Below are 16,964 nucleotides of genomic sequence, written 5' to 3'. Positions count from 1 at the left end.
ATACTGGATCCTGTACAATTCAGGTTACCAGATGCATTCACAGCCCAAACCGCAGAACTTGCAGCGGTTTTGTACGTCTTACTGTTTAAAGCACTACACTCAGATGTGAGCATTGTCACCGACTCGGACTATGTTTTTGCTTCCCTGCATTCCCATGTTCGCAAATGGAACCAGAGAGGTCTGATTTCCTCTACTGGGCAACCTCTCAGTCACTTACCTTTGTGGACGGCACTTTTTGATGCGCTGGAAAAGCGCCATCAAAAAGGTCTCCGCACCAGTATCTCCTGGATTAAAGCACATCAGGAGACAGTTTTTTCTTTCGCCATTAACGGCAACCATGCTGCTGATGACCTAGCCCGTGAAGTCACTTCCTTTCCCAGTCTTCCTTCCGTGTCCACTTCGGATGTTACGCTTCCCGTAATTGCGTCCGAAGCGCCTCCCTTTGACACACCTCCTTCTACTCCTTCGGACTCCACACACTCTGGCTCCTCCTCTCCAAACACCCCACCTATTTTCCCAGTACCTCCTGTCATTACCTCCTTACTATCTCCTGAATCAGAGCCCCCTGTAACGTCCCCTCCCTCTGAATCCCTAACCTCAGACTTCTCTACTACCCTCAATTCCTCCCTTTCACAAGCAGAACTCACTTTGTGGAAGCAAGCTGGATGTTTTCTTAATCCAAATGGTATTTGGACCCATCCTAATGGTCAATTATGTGTTTCACAGCATGTTTTATCCCTTCTTTTGCATGCCCTCCATTATCCTTTACATTTAAATGCTAATACACTGTATGATCAATTGTCTTCCAAATTATGGGCTCCCCAAATGATGCCCATGTGTCACACTGTAGTTCATAATTGTTACAAATGTTTTCTGTACACACCTAAACGAGGACCTGTCATTCCTTCAGGTCATTTGCCTGTTGTCCAGGGACCTGGCCAACATTGGTATATTGACTTCACAGATATGCAGACGCCTGTTCGTGGTAAACGGTATCTGCTTGTCTGCGTGGACGGTTTCTCTAAGTGGGTGGAAGCTTTCCCTTGCTCTAGAGAAACCGCACAAACGATGGCACAGTCACTGTGTAATGAGATTATTCCTCGATTTGGTATTCCTGGCAAAATTACCACAGATAATGGTACACACTTTGTGAATGAACTCTTGCAGAACCTCCTTCCGGCACTTGGCATTACTCACATTCTATACATGTTATTTCTGGAATTGTGGATTTTTCCCAAGTCCATTTAGTAGCAGTTTATGGACTTGTTCTTTAGGAAACCGTCTGACCCCCTTTTCAACTCTGCCAAGCTAACTGCCTTCACCACGTTCTCCGGCAACAAATTCCAGACTTTAATTTTGCGTTGGGTGAAAAAACATTTTCTCCAATTTGTTTTAAATTTACTACACTGTAGTTTCATCGCATGCCCCCTAGTCCTAGTGTTTTTGGAAAGCGTGACAGACGCTTCACATCCACCTGTTCCACTCCACTCATTATTTTATATACCTGTTATCATGTCTCCCCTCAGCCGTCTCGTCTCCAAGCTGAAAATTTTAATTTAATTTTATTTTATTGCATTTGTATCCCACATTCTCCGAGGACAAGCAGGCTGCTTGTTCTCACGACTGGGTGACGTCCGCGGCAGCCCCCACCAACCGGAAAGAAGCTTCGCGGGACGGTCGGCACGCAGGGCACGCCCACCGCGCATGCGCGGCCGTCTTCCCGCCCGTGCGCGACCGCTCCCGCCAGTTCCTTTTTTTCCGCGCCTGGAGAGAGTCGCGTTTTGCCGCTCTCTCGACTTCAGCCGCCGGATCTTCGATCGCGTTTACGCGGATCGTGCTTTTCTTTTATATTTTTTTCGGTTTCATTTACCGCCGGTTTCCCTGTTAAAAAAAAAAAAAAAAGAGAAGAGGAGAAACCCTGCGCGTGTGGGGCACGCGCTCCCTTTTTCCCCTCGCTTCTAGCGGGGACGCCTCGTTGCGGCCTAGTGGCCGCTCGGTCGTTTGTTTTCGTGGTGTGATTTTAGCCACCATTGACAACTTTGATTTCGCCGACGCGATTTTTCCGTCGATGTCCTCGAAGGTCCCGAGTGGATTTAAAAAGTGTGGTCGCTGCGGCCGGCCGATCTCGCAGACCGACACCCACGCTTGGTGCCTCCAGTGCCTCGGGCCGGAGCACAATCTCAAGTCGTGTTCTTTGTGTCTCGGTCTCCGGAAACGGACTCAGGTTGCGAGGCAAGTTCTGCGGGACCGTCTTTTTGGAACTTGCGCCGGCCCCTCGACGTCGACCTCGACGGCATCGGTATCGAAGGCCGGTTCTTCGGTACCGGTATCGATGCCCGAGACATCGGCACCGATGGCAGCGACCCCAGGAGAACAGGTCCCGTCGGCCCGCCGGTGAGAGTGGGGTTGAGAGGCCGCGCGGGCAGTCGGCCCCGGTCACTCCCTCAGCTCGTGAGCCACGGGACCGAACCCTGTCTGACCCGGTACCTCGAGACCGAGGGGGATCGACCTCCTCCTCCTCCATGCCCTCCGGCGCCGGTGACGTGCATCGCAAAAAGGACAAGAAGCGCCGTCACCGGTTGCCCTCGGTGCATCCCGAAGAGGAGTCGACGCCGAAGCGTCATCATCGTGAGGAGAGATCTCCGTCGGTGGTGGAGGTACCGACGCGTCGGGGTTCCGGCACCTCGGTGCCGTCTCCTGGCCCCCAGCAGCTTCCGGCACCGACGCCCTTACCGGCCCCACCGCCTTTCCCGGCAGCGGGCCTGGACGAGTGCCTCAGAGCCATCCTTCCGGGGATCCTGGAAGGGCTGATGCGCCAGGCTGTGCCGGCGCCGGGGGTGCTTGCGCCCTCGGCGTCGATGACTGTGGCGCCGGCGAGCTCTAGCCCGGCGCCGGGGCTGTCGACACCGCCGCCGCTTGCGGTGCCGGTCTCGACCGCCACGCAGGTGGAGTCCCCGTCGATGGAGGGAGCTCCGTCCCCGCCGGCGCGGGAGTCCACCGCTCGACGACACCGAGACCTCGGTGCCTCGACGTCGAGCCGGGCCCGGTACCGGACTCAGCTACATGAGCTAATGTCCGATACCGAGGATGAGGACTCGTGGGGGGAAGAGGAGGACCCGAGATATTTCTCCTCAGAGGAGTCTACGGGCCTTCCCTCGGACCCCACACCTTCACCGGAGAGGAAGCTCTCACCTCCTGAGAGTCTCTCCTTTGCCTCCTTTGTGCGGGATATGTCTATTAGCATTCCCTTCCCCGTGGTCTCTGTGGAAGAGCCGAGGGCCGAGATGCTCGAGGTCCTCGACTATCCATCACCACCTAGAGAGTCCTCCACGGTGCCGCTGCACAATGTCCTGAAGGAGACGCTGCTCCGGAACTGGGTGAGACCGTTAACTAACCCCACCATTCCCAAGAAAGCAGAGTCCCAGTACAGGATCCACTCTGACCCAGAGCTCATGCGGCCCCAGTTGCCCCATGACTCAGCGGTCGTGGATTCTGCTCTCAAGAGGGCACGGAGTTCGAGGGATACCGCCTCGGCGCCCCCGGGGCGGGAGTCTCGCACTCTGGACTCGTTTGGGAGGAAGGCCTACCAATCCTCCATGCTCGTGACCCGCATCCAGTCCTACCTGCTCTATATGAGCATCCACATGCGGACCAATGTGCAACAGCTGGCGGACCTGGTCGAGAAGCTCCCGCCGGAGCAGTCCAGGCCTTATCAGGAGGTGGTCAGGCAGCTGAAGGCGTGCAGAAAGTTCCTGTCCAGGGGTATTTTTGACACCTGTGACGTGGCATCTCGTGCTGCGGCCCAAGGTATAGTGATGCGCAGGCTCTCATGGCTGCGTGCCTCTGACCTGGACAACCGCACCCAGCAGAGACTGGCCGACGTCCCTTGCCGGGGGGATAACATTTTCGGCGAGAAGGTCGAGCAGATGGTGGACCAACTGCATCAGCGGGAAACCGCTCTCGACAAGCTCTCCCACCGGGCGCCTTCAGCACCCACCTCAGCAGGTGGACGTTTTTCCCGGGCCCGGCAGGCTGCACCCTATTCTTTGGCAAAGCGTAGGTACAACCAGCCGGCCCGAAGGCCTCGTCAGGCACAGGGACAGCCCCAGCGCGCTCGTTCTCGTCAACAGCGTGCGCCTAAGCAGCCCCCTGCGCCTCCACAGCAAAAGCCGGGGACGGGCTTTTGACTGGATCCACGGGAACATAGCCGCCCTACAAGTGTCCGTACCGGACGACCTGCCGGTCGGAGGGAGGTTAAAATTTTTTCACCAAAGGTGGCCTCTCATAACCTCCGACCAGTGGGTTCTCCAAATAGTGCGGTGCGGATACGCCCTGAATTTGGCCTCCCTGCCACCAAATTGTCCTCCGGGAGCTCAATCCTTCAGCTCCCATCACAAGCAGGTACTTGCAGAGGAACTCTCCGCCCTTCTCAGCGCCAATGCGGTCGAGCCCGTACCACCCGGGCAGGAAGGGCAGGGATTCTATTCCAGGTACTTCCTTGTGGAAAAGAAAACAGGGGGGATACGTCCCATCCTAGACCTGAGAGGCCTGAACAAATTCCTGGTCAAAGAAAAGTTCAGGATGCTTTCCTTGGGCACCCTTCTGCCAATGATTCAGAAAAACGATTGGCTATGTTCCCTGGATTTAAAGGACGCATATACTCACATACCGATACTGCCAGCTCACAGACAGTATCTCAGATTCCGCCTGGGCGCACGGCATTTTCAGTATTGTGTGCTGCCCTTTGGGCTCGCCTCTGCCCCACGAGTGTTTACCAAGTGCCTCGTGGTGGTAGCGGCCTACCTACGCAAGCTGGGAGTGCACGTGTTCCCATATCTCGACGATTGGCTGGTCAAGAACACCTCGGAGGCAGGAGCCCTCCGGTCCATGCAGTGCACTATTCAACTTCTGGAGCTGCTGGGGTTTGTGATAAATTACCCAAAGTCCCATCTCCAGCCAACTCAGTCTCTGGAATTCATAGGAGCGCTGCTGAATTCCCAGACGGCTCAGGCCTACCTTCCCGAAGCGAGGGCCACCAACCTCTGGGCCCTGGCTTCGCAGGTCCGAGCGTCTCAGCAGCTCACAGCTCGGCAGATGTTGAGACTTCTGGGTCATATGGCCTCCACAGTTCATGTGACTCCCATGGCTCGTCTTCACATGAGATCTGCTCAATGGACCCCAGTGGTTCCAAGCCACCGGGAATCTAGAAGATGTCATCCGCCTCTCCACCAGTTGCCGCACTTCACTGCTCTGGTGGACCATCCGGACCAATTTGACCCTGGGACGTCCATTCCAAATTCCACAGCCCACGAAAGTGCTGACGACGGATGCATCTCGCCTGGGGTGGGGAGCCCATGTCGATGGGCTTCACACCCAGGGTCTGTGGTCCCTCCAGGAAAAGGATCTGCAGATCAACCTCCTGGAGCTCCGAGCGATCTGGAACGCACTGAAGGCTTTCAGAGATCGGCTGTCCTGCCAAATTATCCAAATTCGGACAGACAATCAGGTTGCAATGTATTACGTCAACAAGCAGGGGGGCACCGGATCTCGCCCCCTGTGTCAGGAAGCCGTCGGGATGTGGCGTTGGGCGTGTCGGTTCGGCATGCCCCTCCAAGCCACGTACCTGGCAGGCGTAAACAACAGTCTGGCCGACAGACTGAGCAGAGTCATGCAACCGCACGAGTGGTCGCTCCATGCCAGAGTGGTACGCAAGATCTTCCGAGCGTGGGGCACCCCCTCGGTGGACCTTTTCGCCTCTCAGACCAACCACAAGCTGCCTCTGTTCTGTTCCAGACTTCAGGCACACGGCAGGCTAGCGTCGGATGCCTTTCTCCTCCATTGGGGGACCGGCCTCCTGTATGCTTATCCTCCCATACCTTTGGTGGGGAAGACCTTACTGAAGCTCAAGCAAGACCGCGGCACCATGATTCTGATAGCGCCCTTTTGGCCCCGTCAGATCTGGTTCCCTCTTCTTCTGGAGTTGTCTTCAGAAGAACCGTGGAGTTTGGAGTGTTTTCCGACTCTCATCTCGCAGAACGACGGAGCGTTGCTGCACCCCAACCTTCAGTCTCTGGCTCTCACGGCCTGGATGTTGAGGGCGTAGACTTCACTGCGTTGGGTCTGTCTGAGGGTGTCTCCCGGGTCTTACTTGCCTCTAGGAAGGATTCCACTAAAAAGAGTTACTTTTTCAAGTGGAGGAGGTTTGTCGTGTGGTGTGAGAGCAAGGCCCTAGAACCTCGTTCTTGCCCTGCACAGAACCTGCTTGAATACCTTCTGCACTTATCAGAGTCTGGCCTCAAGACCAACTCAGTAAGGAATCACCTTAGTGCGATTAGTGCTTACCATTATCGTGTGGAAGGTAAAGCCATCTCTGGAGAGCCTTTAGTCGTTCGATTCATGAGAGGCTTGCTTTTGTCAAAGCCCCCTATCAAGCCTCCTACTGTGTCATGGGATCTTAACGTCGTCCTCACCCAGCTGATGAAACCTCCTTTTGAGCCACTGAATACCTGCCATCTGAGGTACTTGACCTGGAAGGTCATTTTCTTGGTGGCAGTTACTTCAGCTCGTAGGGTCAGTGAGCTTCAAGCCCTGGTAGCTCATGCTCCATATACCAAATTTCATCACAACAGAGTAGTGCTCCGCACCCACCCAAAGTTCCTGCCGAAGGTGGTGTCGGAGTTCCATCTTAACCAGTCAATTGTCTTGCCAACATTCTTCCCCAGGCCGCATACCCGCCCTGCTGAACGTCAGTTGCACACATTGGACTGCAAGAGAGCATTGGCCTTCTACTTGGAGCGGACACAGCCCCACAGACAGTCCGCCCAATTGTTTGTTTCTTTCGACCCTAACAGGCTAGGGGTCGCTGTCGGGAAACGCACCATCTCCAATTGGCTAGCAGATTGCATTTCCTTCACTTACGCCCAGGCTGGGCTGACTCTTGAGGGTCATGTCACGGCTCATAGTGTCAGAGCCGTGGCAGCGTCAGTGGCCCACTTGAAGTCAGCCACTATTGAAGAGATTTGCAAGGCTGCGACGTGGTCATCTGTCCACACATTCACATCACATTACTGCCTCCAGCAGGATACCCGACGCGACAGTCGGTTCGGGCAGTCGGTGCTGCAGAATCTGTTTGGGGTGTAAATCCAACTCCACCCTCCAGGACCCGAATTTATTCTGGTCAGGCTGCACTCTCAGTTAGTTGTTCTTCGTAGGTCAATTTCTGTTGTACCCTCGCCGTTGCGAGGTTCAATTGACCTGGGTTCTTGTTTTGCGTGAGCCTGAGAGCTAGGGATACCCCAGTCGTGAGAACAAGCAGCCTGCTTGTCCTCGGAGAAAGGGTATGATACATACCTGTAGCAGTTGTTCTCCGAGGACAGCAGGCTGATTGTTCTCACCTTCCCTCCCTCCTCCCCTTTGGAGTTGTGTTTCATAATTTTATTGCTTGTCATTCAACTGGCGGGAGCGGTCGCGCACGGGCGGGAAGACGGCCGCGCATGCGCGGTGGGCGTGCCCTGCGTGCCGACCGTCCCGCGAAGCTTCTTTCCGGTTGGTGGGGGCTGCCGCGGACGTCACCCAGTCGTGAGAACAATCAGCCTGCTGTCCTCGGAGAACAACTGCTACAGGTATGTATCATACCCTTTATCCCACCTCTTTGCAGGCTCAATGTGGCTTACAATACATCATGGATACTGGAAATAGAAAAGAATACACATTTGGTTTATAGAGGGTTTTGGGTTACATGGTGATGAAGTACATGGTTGTATTACAGCAAAAGACGTTATAAGACATTCCTATATATATATATTAAAGATTGTACAGTTACATGTGTTGATCTTTGTGATAAATCTTGTCGAAGAGATAAGTTTTCAGTAGTTTGCAGAAATTGGCCAGTTCATGGACCGTTTTCAAGTTGCGTGGTAGTGCATTCCATAGCTGTGCGCTCATATAGGAAAAGGTAGATGCATGCAACAATTTGTATTTCAGACCTTTACAATTGGGAGGGTGAAGATTGAGGAATGTGCGAGAAGATTTTATTGCGTTCCTGGGTGGTAGTTCTATTAGGTCTAAACAAAAAAAAACAGCACCACGGGCCTTTAAAAATGGAACACAGTTCTTTAATGAATGAGGCTCATTCATTAAAGAACTGTGTTCCATTTTTAAAGGCCCGTGGTGCTGTTTTTTTTGTTTGGACTTTAGTTTGTACTTCGTTCCCTCTCTTTTGTTATATCCAGTTCTATTAGGTCTGACATGTAGGCTGGAGCGTCTCCATGGATGATCTTGTGGACTAGGGTACAAAGTTTGAACGTGATGCGTTCTTTAAGTGGGAGCCAGTGTAGTTTTTCTCGTAGGGGTGTCGCGCATTCATATTTTGGTTTGCCGAATATTAGTCTGGCTGCTGTGTTCTGGGCTGTCTGGAGTTTTTTTAGTATTTGCTCTTTGCAACCAGCGTTTAGTGAATTACAATAGTCCAGATGACTGAGTACTAGTGATTGTACCAGATTACGGAAGACGGACCTTGGAAAAAATGGTTTAATTCTTTTTAGTTTCCACATTGAGTGAAACATCTTTTTGGTTATGTTTGTCGCATGATTCTCAAGTGTTAGGTGTCGATCAATGGTGACTCCAAGAATTTTTAGGATGTCCGAAACTGGTAGGTTTAGTTAGGTGTGTTGATGGTGGTGAATTTATTCTTATTGTATTGCGATGTGAGTACAAGGCATTGGGTTTTTTCTGCGTTTAGTTTCAGCTGAAATGCATCTGCCCAGGAATTCATGATGTGTAGGCTTTGCTTGGAAGCCCTACCTCCTTAGTCTTTCTTCATAGGGAAGTCGTCCCATCCCCACTATCATTTTCGTCGCCCTTTGCTGCATCTTTTCCAATTCCACTATATCTTTCTTGAGACGCGGTGACCAGAATTGAACACAATACTCAAGATGCGGTCGCACCATGGAGCGATATAACGGCATTATAACATCCTCACACCTGTTTTCCATACCTTTCCTAATAATACCCAACATTCTATTCGCTTTCTGAGCCGCAGCAGCACACTGAGCAGAAGGTTTCAGTGTATTATCGACGACGACACCCAGATCCCTTTCTTGGTCCGTAACTCCTAACGTGGAACCTTGCATGACGTAGCTATAATTCGGGTTCATTTTTCCCATATGCATCACCTTGCACTTGCTCACATTAAACGTCATCTGCCATTTAGCCGCCCAGTCTCCCAGTCTCATAAGGTCCTTCTGTAATTTTTCACAATCCTGTCGCGAGTTAACGACTTTGAATAACTTTGTGTCATCAGCAAATTTAATTACCTCGCTAGTTACTCCCATCTTTAAATCATTTATAAATATATTAAAAAGCAGCGGTCCTAGCACAGACCCCTGAGGACCCCCACTAACTACCCCTCTCCATTGTGAATACTGCCCATTTAACCCCACTCTCTGTTTCCTATCCTTCAACCAGTTTTTAATCCTTTCCGTTCCCATTGCTTATATACTTTTCCTCCTTCTTCCCATTGAAATCCAGGGGCTTCTCTTATATGCATTTTACGGAAATATTGTCTATCAGGGCAGAATTGCTGGCGTATCACACTCCATGTCAATAGGGGGAACTGTAGCGCCATGGGCAGAAGTGTTGCCATGGCACGTAACCGTGGCCTAGGCAACCACAGTAGTGTCGCTGGGTGATTAAGTCCCACCCAGTGTTTTTCTATTTGAAGCCAGGGCTTCCTTTCATCTTTAACCCATGCTGCCAGTATCATAAGTACATAAGTACATAAGTAGTGCCATACTGGGAAAGACCAAAGGTCCATCTAGCCCAGCATCCTGTCACCGACAGTGGCCAATCCAGGTCAAGGGCACCTGGCACGCTCCCCAAACGTAAAAACATTCCAGACAAGTTATACCTAAAAATGCGGAATTTTTCCAAGTCCATTTAATAGCGGTCTATGGACTTGTCCTTTAGGAATCTATCTAACCCCTTTTTAAACTCCGTCAAGCTAACCGCCCGTACCACGTTCTCCGGCAACGAATTCCAGAGTCTAATTACACGTTGGGTGAAGAAAAATTTTCTCCGATTTGTTTTAAATTTACCACACTGTAGCTTCAACTCATGCCCTCTAGTCCTAGTATTTTTGGATAGCGTGAACAGTCGCTTCACATCCACCCGATCCATTCCACTCATTATTTTATACACTTCTATCATATCTCCCCTCAGCCGTCTCTTCTCCAAGCTGAAAAGCCCTAGCCTTCTCAGCCTCTCTTCGTAGGAAAGTCGTCCCATCCCCACTATCATTTTCGTCGCCCTTCGCTGTACCTTTTCCAATTCTACTATATCTTTTTTGAGATACGGAGACCAGTACTGAACACAATACTCCAGGTGCGGTCGCACCATGGAGCGATACAACGGCATTATAACATCCGCACACCTGGACTCCATACCCTTCCTAATAACACCCAACATTCTATTCGCTTTCCTAGCCGCAGCAGCACACTGAGCAGAAGGTTTCAGCGTATCATCGACGACGACACCCAGATCCCTTTCTTGATCCGTAACTCCTAACGCGGAACCTTGCAAGACGTAGCTATAATTCGGGTTCCTCTTACCCACATGCATCACTTTGCACTTGTCAACATTGAACTTCATCTGCCACTTGCACGCCCATTCTCCCAGTCTCGCAAGGTCCTCCTGTAATCGTTCACATTCCTCCTGCGACTTGACGACCCTGAATAATTTTGTGTCATCGGTGAATTTAATTACCTCACTAGTTATTCCCATCTCTAGGTCATTTATAAATACATTAAAAAGCAACGGACCCAGCACAGACCCCTGCGGGACCCCACTAACTACCCTCCTCCACTGAGAATACTGGCCACGCAATCCTACTCTCTGCTTCCTATCTTTCAACCAGTTCTTAATCCATAATAATACCCTACCTCCGATTCCATGACTCTGCAATTTCTTCAGGAGTCTTTCGTGCGGCACTTTGTCAAACGCCTTCTGAAAATCCAGATATACAATATCAACCGGCTCCCCATTGTCCTGAGTTGTGTTGCTTGAAAATACTGAAAGAAACTGGGCACCCCCATTCCCCCCTTTTTTTTGGGCATGTATAACATCCTAGCTTTCACTCGGGGCGGTTTATGTTTCCAAATGAATGCAAATGTTTTGCGTTTTAGTTGTCTAAAGAAGGTAGCGGGAATCGGGAGCGGCAGTGCATGAAGAAGTATAGAATGTTAGGCAAGATCATCATTTTTATGGCCTGTATTCTCCCTATCCACGAGAGCTCTAGGCCTTCCCAGTGATCTAGATCCTGAAATAATTCTCGTATTTTGGAGGGAAAATTTGCTTCAAATAGCTCCTGTGTTTGAGGTGTCAGATTAATTCCCAGATGTCGTAAACAACGCGTTGCCCATCGAAATGGAAACTGTTGTTGTAACCTCCTAGCTGTTTCTTCTGGTACATTTAATCCCATTATCTCTGATTTGGACATATTGATTTTAAACCCAGACACCATTCCAAATTGTTGTAAACATTGTGTAAGAACCTCTAGAGAATTCTGGGGATCCATGATCATCAATAAGACATCGTCTGCAAATAACATCACTTTATGTGTCCTTTGCCCTATCTGAATTCCCCGTATGCGGGCTTCCGATCTAATTGCCTGGGCTAGCGGTTCCATTGTAAGGGCAAATAGTAGAGGAGAGAGGGCACATCCCTGACATGTCCCCCTACTCAACTGAAATATCTTAGACCGTTCCCCATTAATGACTAGTGCCGCCCCGATAGTCCCATTTTTCTCAGCACCACAAACATATATGGCCAATGGACCCTATCGAATGCTTTTTCTGCGTCCAAAGAGAGCATTCACGTCGGCTGTTGTATGCTATTTGCCTCATGTATCAAGTGGATAGCTCTTCTAATGTTATCAAATGTTTGTCTACCTTCTATGAATCCTGCTTGGTCATCATGCACTAAATTCGGCAGTAGACTCTTTATCCTTCTGGCCAGAATTTTAGTAAATATTTTATAGTCCGTATCTAATAGCGATATTGGCCAGTAGGACCCATATTGTCTTGGGTTTTTCCCCAGTTTCAGCAAGACGCTTATATGTGCTAAGCGCCACAATTGATATAGCTCTGTCTGTTGCTCTATTGCGTTCAGCGTTCGAGTTAGTATGGGTGCTAATATGTTCCTAAAGCTTTTTGTAGAATTTATTGGTATAACCATTGGGATCCGGGGCTTTTCCATTAGGTAGAGTTTTTATGGCCCAATTCACCTCTTCTAGCGATAGGGGTGCCGAAAGTCTTTCATTTTGATCCGGATCAATCCGGGGCAGTTCTATCTTATCTAGATATTCCTGTATGATCTGTAGCCCCGGGCGTGTATCCTCACTATAAAGTTGTTTGTAAAAGTTCACAAATGCTAAATCTCTTCTGTTGAAGTTAACCGTTGTCCCCCCTGTTCTTCAATTTCATATATGTAATTTTGCATCCTCTTTTTTTTTTTTTTTTTAATTTATATGCTAATATCCTTGAAGCCTTATTCCCAAACTCAAAGTATTGCTGTCTCGCCCTTTGGAGTGTCTCAGCCACCCCCATGCCTTTTCAAAGCAACATCATTTTTTGAGTGTCTATATATATATATATATATATATAGATATATAGATATACACCTTATTTCCAAAGGATGTTTTTTTATGATGTTAGTTCATAGCAGCATGTACTATTTTTACCTTTCTTTTGTCAGCTTTTTACTTTTCTGTTGTTAGTTGCTTAGCGGTTATCTGATTTTTCTCCCATTTTTGTGCACCCGATATAATTTATCAGATTTTTCTCCCCCTTTTTTATGCACCTGCTATATCTTAGTCTGCCACTCTTTGTGCTTTTATGGCTTTTATATTTCTTCCCCAGAATAGCGGGGTCTACTCTTCAGCATGTCTCCCTAAACGTTTTATCAATAGTAGACTTTGGCTACACTGTTTAGTAATATGTATCCAGTAGTGCTCATGTTTTCTTCCCCTTTTATCTCCTTCTCATCTATGTTTTCCATGTTTTCCTGCTACATTTATCTGGTGCTTATTTTTAGTTTTATTTAGTATTGTTCCTTTTTTTTCCCTCTTTTTTTCAATCCATATAGCTTTTACTTGTTCCTGTTGGCACCTGTATGCACGTTTTTACTCATAGATGTATGTATATTTATTTTTTTCTATTTACATTTTCTTATATATTTGTTTTGACATGCCTTTTATCCCCTTTTTTTTTTTGATACGTCTTTTGTGCATGTTTTTTCTTTTATAGTTTACATTTATATATGGTACTCGCTTCAGGTTATTTGACTGTACTGATTTCCAGCATCCATCAGGTCAGGTCAGTACTTCATCTCTTGTTGTTTGCACAAGTGATGCAAGTGATATACACATAGTTTTTTTTATTTCAGATACATATAAATGCCTTAACCTTTGTTTTAATCAATGTATGTCTGTATGTATTTTCATATAAGTTGAACATACACATAATACATTCAACTGTTTTCTTCTCTATATTGCATTAAGACTATTTGCAGCAATTTTTGTACTTTATACATTTTACATAGTTACTGCAAGTTGTCACAGTCCATTGCAAGATTTGTGTTATTTTTTAATTGTTTTATTTTTCTATATGTTCATAGTAATATTTTAATTTTTTAATATTGTGTTGTAACACATTTTTAAATGTTATTGTTTTGTTTGTGGTGTCTCTGCGACCCCTGAGGCAGGCGGGTTTGCCCCACAAAACATGGTCCTGTGTCAGGTCTATACTGGTGCAAATAAAGGTTTTCTCCTGGACAATTACCTGTGTGAGATTTTTTTCGCGTACACTCCCAGAGCTGCTACTCTTGTATCCTCTACTTTGTTTTATTGCCTTTGTGTTCCTGTAAGGTGGTTTCCTGTTCTCCTTGCTTCTTTTTTAGTTGTGTCCATAGACAGTGAATTGTGTGCTTATGTTTCCATACACAGGTAGCAGAGGAACCGACCCAAAAGAATGGTCTGGATTTGTTTGAAGAGTTGAAGATTTATGGTCATCCTGGTCTTTATTTTACTGCAACTGCATACCCGGAAATCCCTGCGCAGAATGCAACCCACCCCAGGCCCCCAGTTTTGAGGCGTGGCCTTCCGCAGAGTACAGGATTCACAACAGAAGGTCTGGAAGAACACTTTCCTGCAGGGATGGGCTGGGTCACAAGTAGTGAGTTGGAAAAGAATGAGGAAGATTGTAAGCAATCACAGAAGAGAATTGAAACTCATCAGTATCATGTTCCCTTTTTAGATAGGGACTCCACAGCTGCTGGTAGTGACGTATTGGCACAAGGTTGCAAGCTCTCTCAGAATTTCCAAGCTTTCACCTTTCCACAGCAGTTCAAGTGTGGACAGGTGATGAGCCCAAAGCTGTGTGGACTGGAAAAAGAGCTCCAAAGGGAGAGTCTATCAGGCAAACATCAGGGCCACATGGCAAAGGATTCCTTTGTCTTCAGAGACATTCAGGATGTAGAAGGGACTGCACCTGATGCTCAGACTTCTTTTGATGTTCTGAAGAGTTTTTGGGACTCGGACATTCACAAAGAAGGAACAGCTAAAGTTTTGATACCCAAAACCTCAGACTGTTCATGCATGAATAAATTGATCCCTTCACAATGGAAAACATCCTACAGGGGGCTGTGTCCAGAGCAAAGGCAATTCAGGAGCACCATGAAATTATGCTCAGAAAAAATATACCCCATGCACTCCTGCCCTGTGCATGTTTTGAACAGTGAGGCATCAGCTCAGAAGTACATGGCAGACAAGTCAAAGTACACCACAAAAGCATCACTAAATGGAGCAGCAGTCAGAGCCTGCAACCATGAGCTGCCTTTGCCACCACCATGTATGTCTGTAGATCAGACTGGTGCCCAGGACTGGCTGGAGTCATGGGAGGATAAGTTACCTCTAGCCAGAAGCAGACTGTTTATAAGTCAGCAAGGACATAGTGGCAAAAGTCATTGTGGCATAGAAGACTGTGTCTGTGCCCTTAAACCAAGGAGTTTCCTCAAGCAGAAACCACAGCTGCCTCTAGCTTTCTTTCCACCATCAGAGGCATTGGAGCACACTTGTTCTCCTCCATCTTGTATCACTTCCTATGGATCAAGCCCTGAAGCCTGGGTTTTCCCCAGGATGAAGCTGTATTAGGTGACTTTCTTGCACATTGCCTAGTGTACCACACATGTCTTTTCTTCATTGTAATGTTGGGATTGTCAAACACCTCATGTATAGAAAGATTTCCAAGATAATAAAAAGTTTTTCTACTATTATGTGCCCTTCTTATATAGCTTTTCTTGGGCTTTCTTGACTCTGTCGTTTGAGTATCTGAAAGAAAAAGTCAAACTAGCTTTCTGTCTGCATTGTCTCTGATGTTTTCTACTCCCTTTCATCCTCCTCTTGTCAGTTACCGTCTGTTCCTTCTTCTCTCCCTTTCATAGTGACTTCTCCTTTTTATTCTTTCCAACACAATGGAAAGATATAAAAAGGGGCAAAATAAGTCTCTGAAAATTTAATGAATGGGATGAAAATTGGCATGGGAGAAGTACGTAAAAAGAATTTGAAAACAGGCCAGATGGAGCCAGGGATTCCAGAAAACTACCCCCCTTGTCCCCCATAAAATGGTCCTGTACATTGCTGTGGGAGATGTAGTTCGGTTTTGCAGCAGCCTAGACATTTATATTGAGTGAAATATAGCTGTTAAGGAATTGCTGCTTTAAAACTGCCTCTTCCCTGATCATCTCTTCACCATCCCTCAAAATTGCTTCCTGCCACTGTCCCTTTCACAGCTGCCTACTATCTCCTGCAACTACTCTTCCACTCCCAAACTCCTTAATTCCCACAGAGCTACTTGTCTACACCCTAACCCCCCCCCCCCCCACTGAAACTACCCTCAAATCTAGCCCCCCCCCCCCCATTAACAAAGCAATTCCTTTTGTTCTTTAAATCAGGGACACGCATACAGACAGCACAGCGATACATATGGCTCCTATATGCACAGAGTTGTTTGAAAGAACTTCATGACTTATGCTTCTCCTGCTTTTCTAAGTTCTTTTTACTATGTGACATTTTTTTCTGTCATCAACATTATCCCTTTTTTTATTATTATTAAAAACAACTTAGATCATGATTAGTGGTATATCAAATAAAGCTGAACTATGAATCATCATTTACTGTGAACATTTCTGCCAGCATGATTTGGTGAGCTCAAATAAATTAAACTAAAGCCTTCTGATTGCAGTTCTCTTCAGAGAAATAGAGGTTAGAAAAGGTGAGACCAGATAAGCAAAGCGTAAGCTGGGGGACAGAAAATGGGGATATGGTAAAGTAGGAGAAGAGGAAAAGAAGGGATGATAAACATGGTAACTATGGGAAGGAATGGCAGGGGTGATTTGACAGCTTTCCTTTTTGTATTCTTCTTAGCTATTTTGAAGATTATGAATCAATTTACAAGGGAAGGAGAAGTGATGGCTCTTGCAGGAGAAGATGAAAAAACTCTGGAAGTGGTTGGGAGGAGTTTATTAAACATGCACTGTTCATATGGAAGACTTGTAAATGCTGCATATTTTGATGGCACTTTTTACCAAAACAATTAATCCCCCTTTTAAATTTTTCCTTGCTGAAAGATTTGAGGTGATGATCCAAACTAAGAGTTAACATTTCTAAAGCAGAGCTATTAGAACTCCCTTAAGCTGGTCTAGATGACAGCTGTTTCTCTTCTGCATTGTTTCAGATGCACAGAAACAGCTGTACCGGGCTATGTTTTTCTGAAGGGATTTACTTTATGTTACAAGGTATTAGCTATTTAAAATCTTAGAAGTCAGTTTTACCCCAGGAGATTAGGCCTTCATTTAATAAATAGTAGTTGAATATTGGGTTTTCCCAAATACTTCCTGTCATAAAAGGGAGT

At 47.5% G+C, this 16,964-nt stretch overlaps 1 protein-coding gene across 2 annotated transcripts in view; it reads left to right on the top strand.

The window, feature by feature from the left end:
- Positions 1-15,865, top strand: part of LOC115476748 — an 86,520-nt gene extending 70,655 nt beyond the window's left edge. For both annotated transcript variants that reach the window (XM_030213319.1, XM_030213318.1), the window contains exon 5: positions 14,000-15,865. In XM_030213319.1, coding sequence (XP_030069179.1) covers positions 14,000-15,205 — 1,206 coding nt within the window. In that variant the 3' untranslated portion in view covers positions 15,206-15,865. The remainder of the gene's footprint in view (positions 1-13,999) is intronic.
- Positions 15,866-16,964: the final 1,099 nt, after the last annotated feature.

The sequence above is a fragment of the Microcaecilia unicolor genome, chromosome 8 (assembly GCF_901765095.1).
Source record: "Microcaecilia unicolor chromosome 8, aMicUni1.1, whole genome shotgun sequence".
NCBI lineage: Eukaryota > Metazoa > Chordata > Amphibia > Gymnophiona > Siphonopidae > Microcaecilia > Microcaecilia unicolor.
Note: the sequence above shows the minus strand (reverse complement) of the source record. Positions and strands in the feature narration are given on the sequence as shown.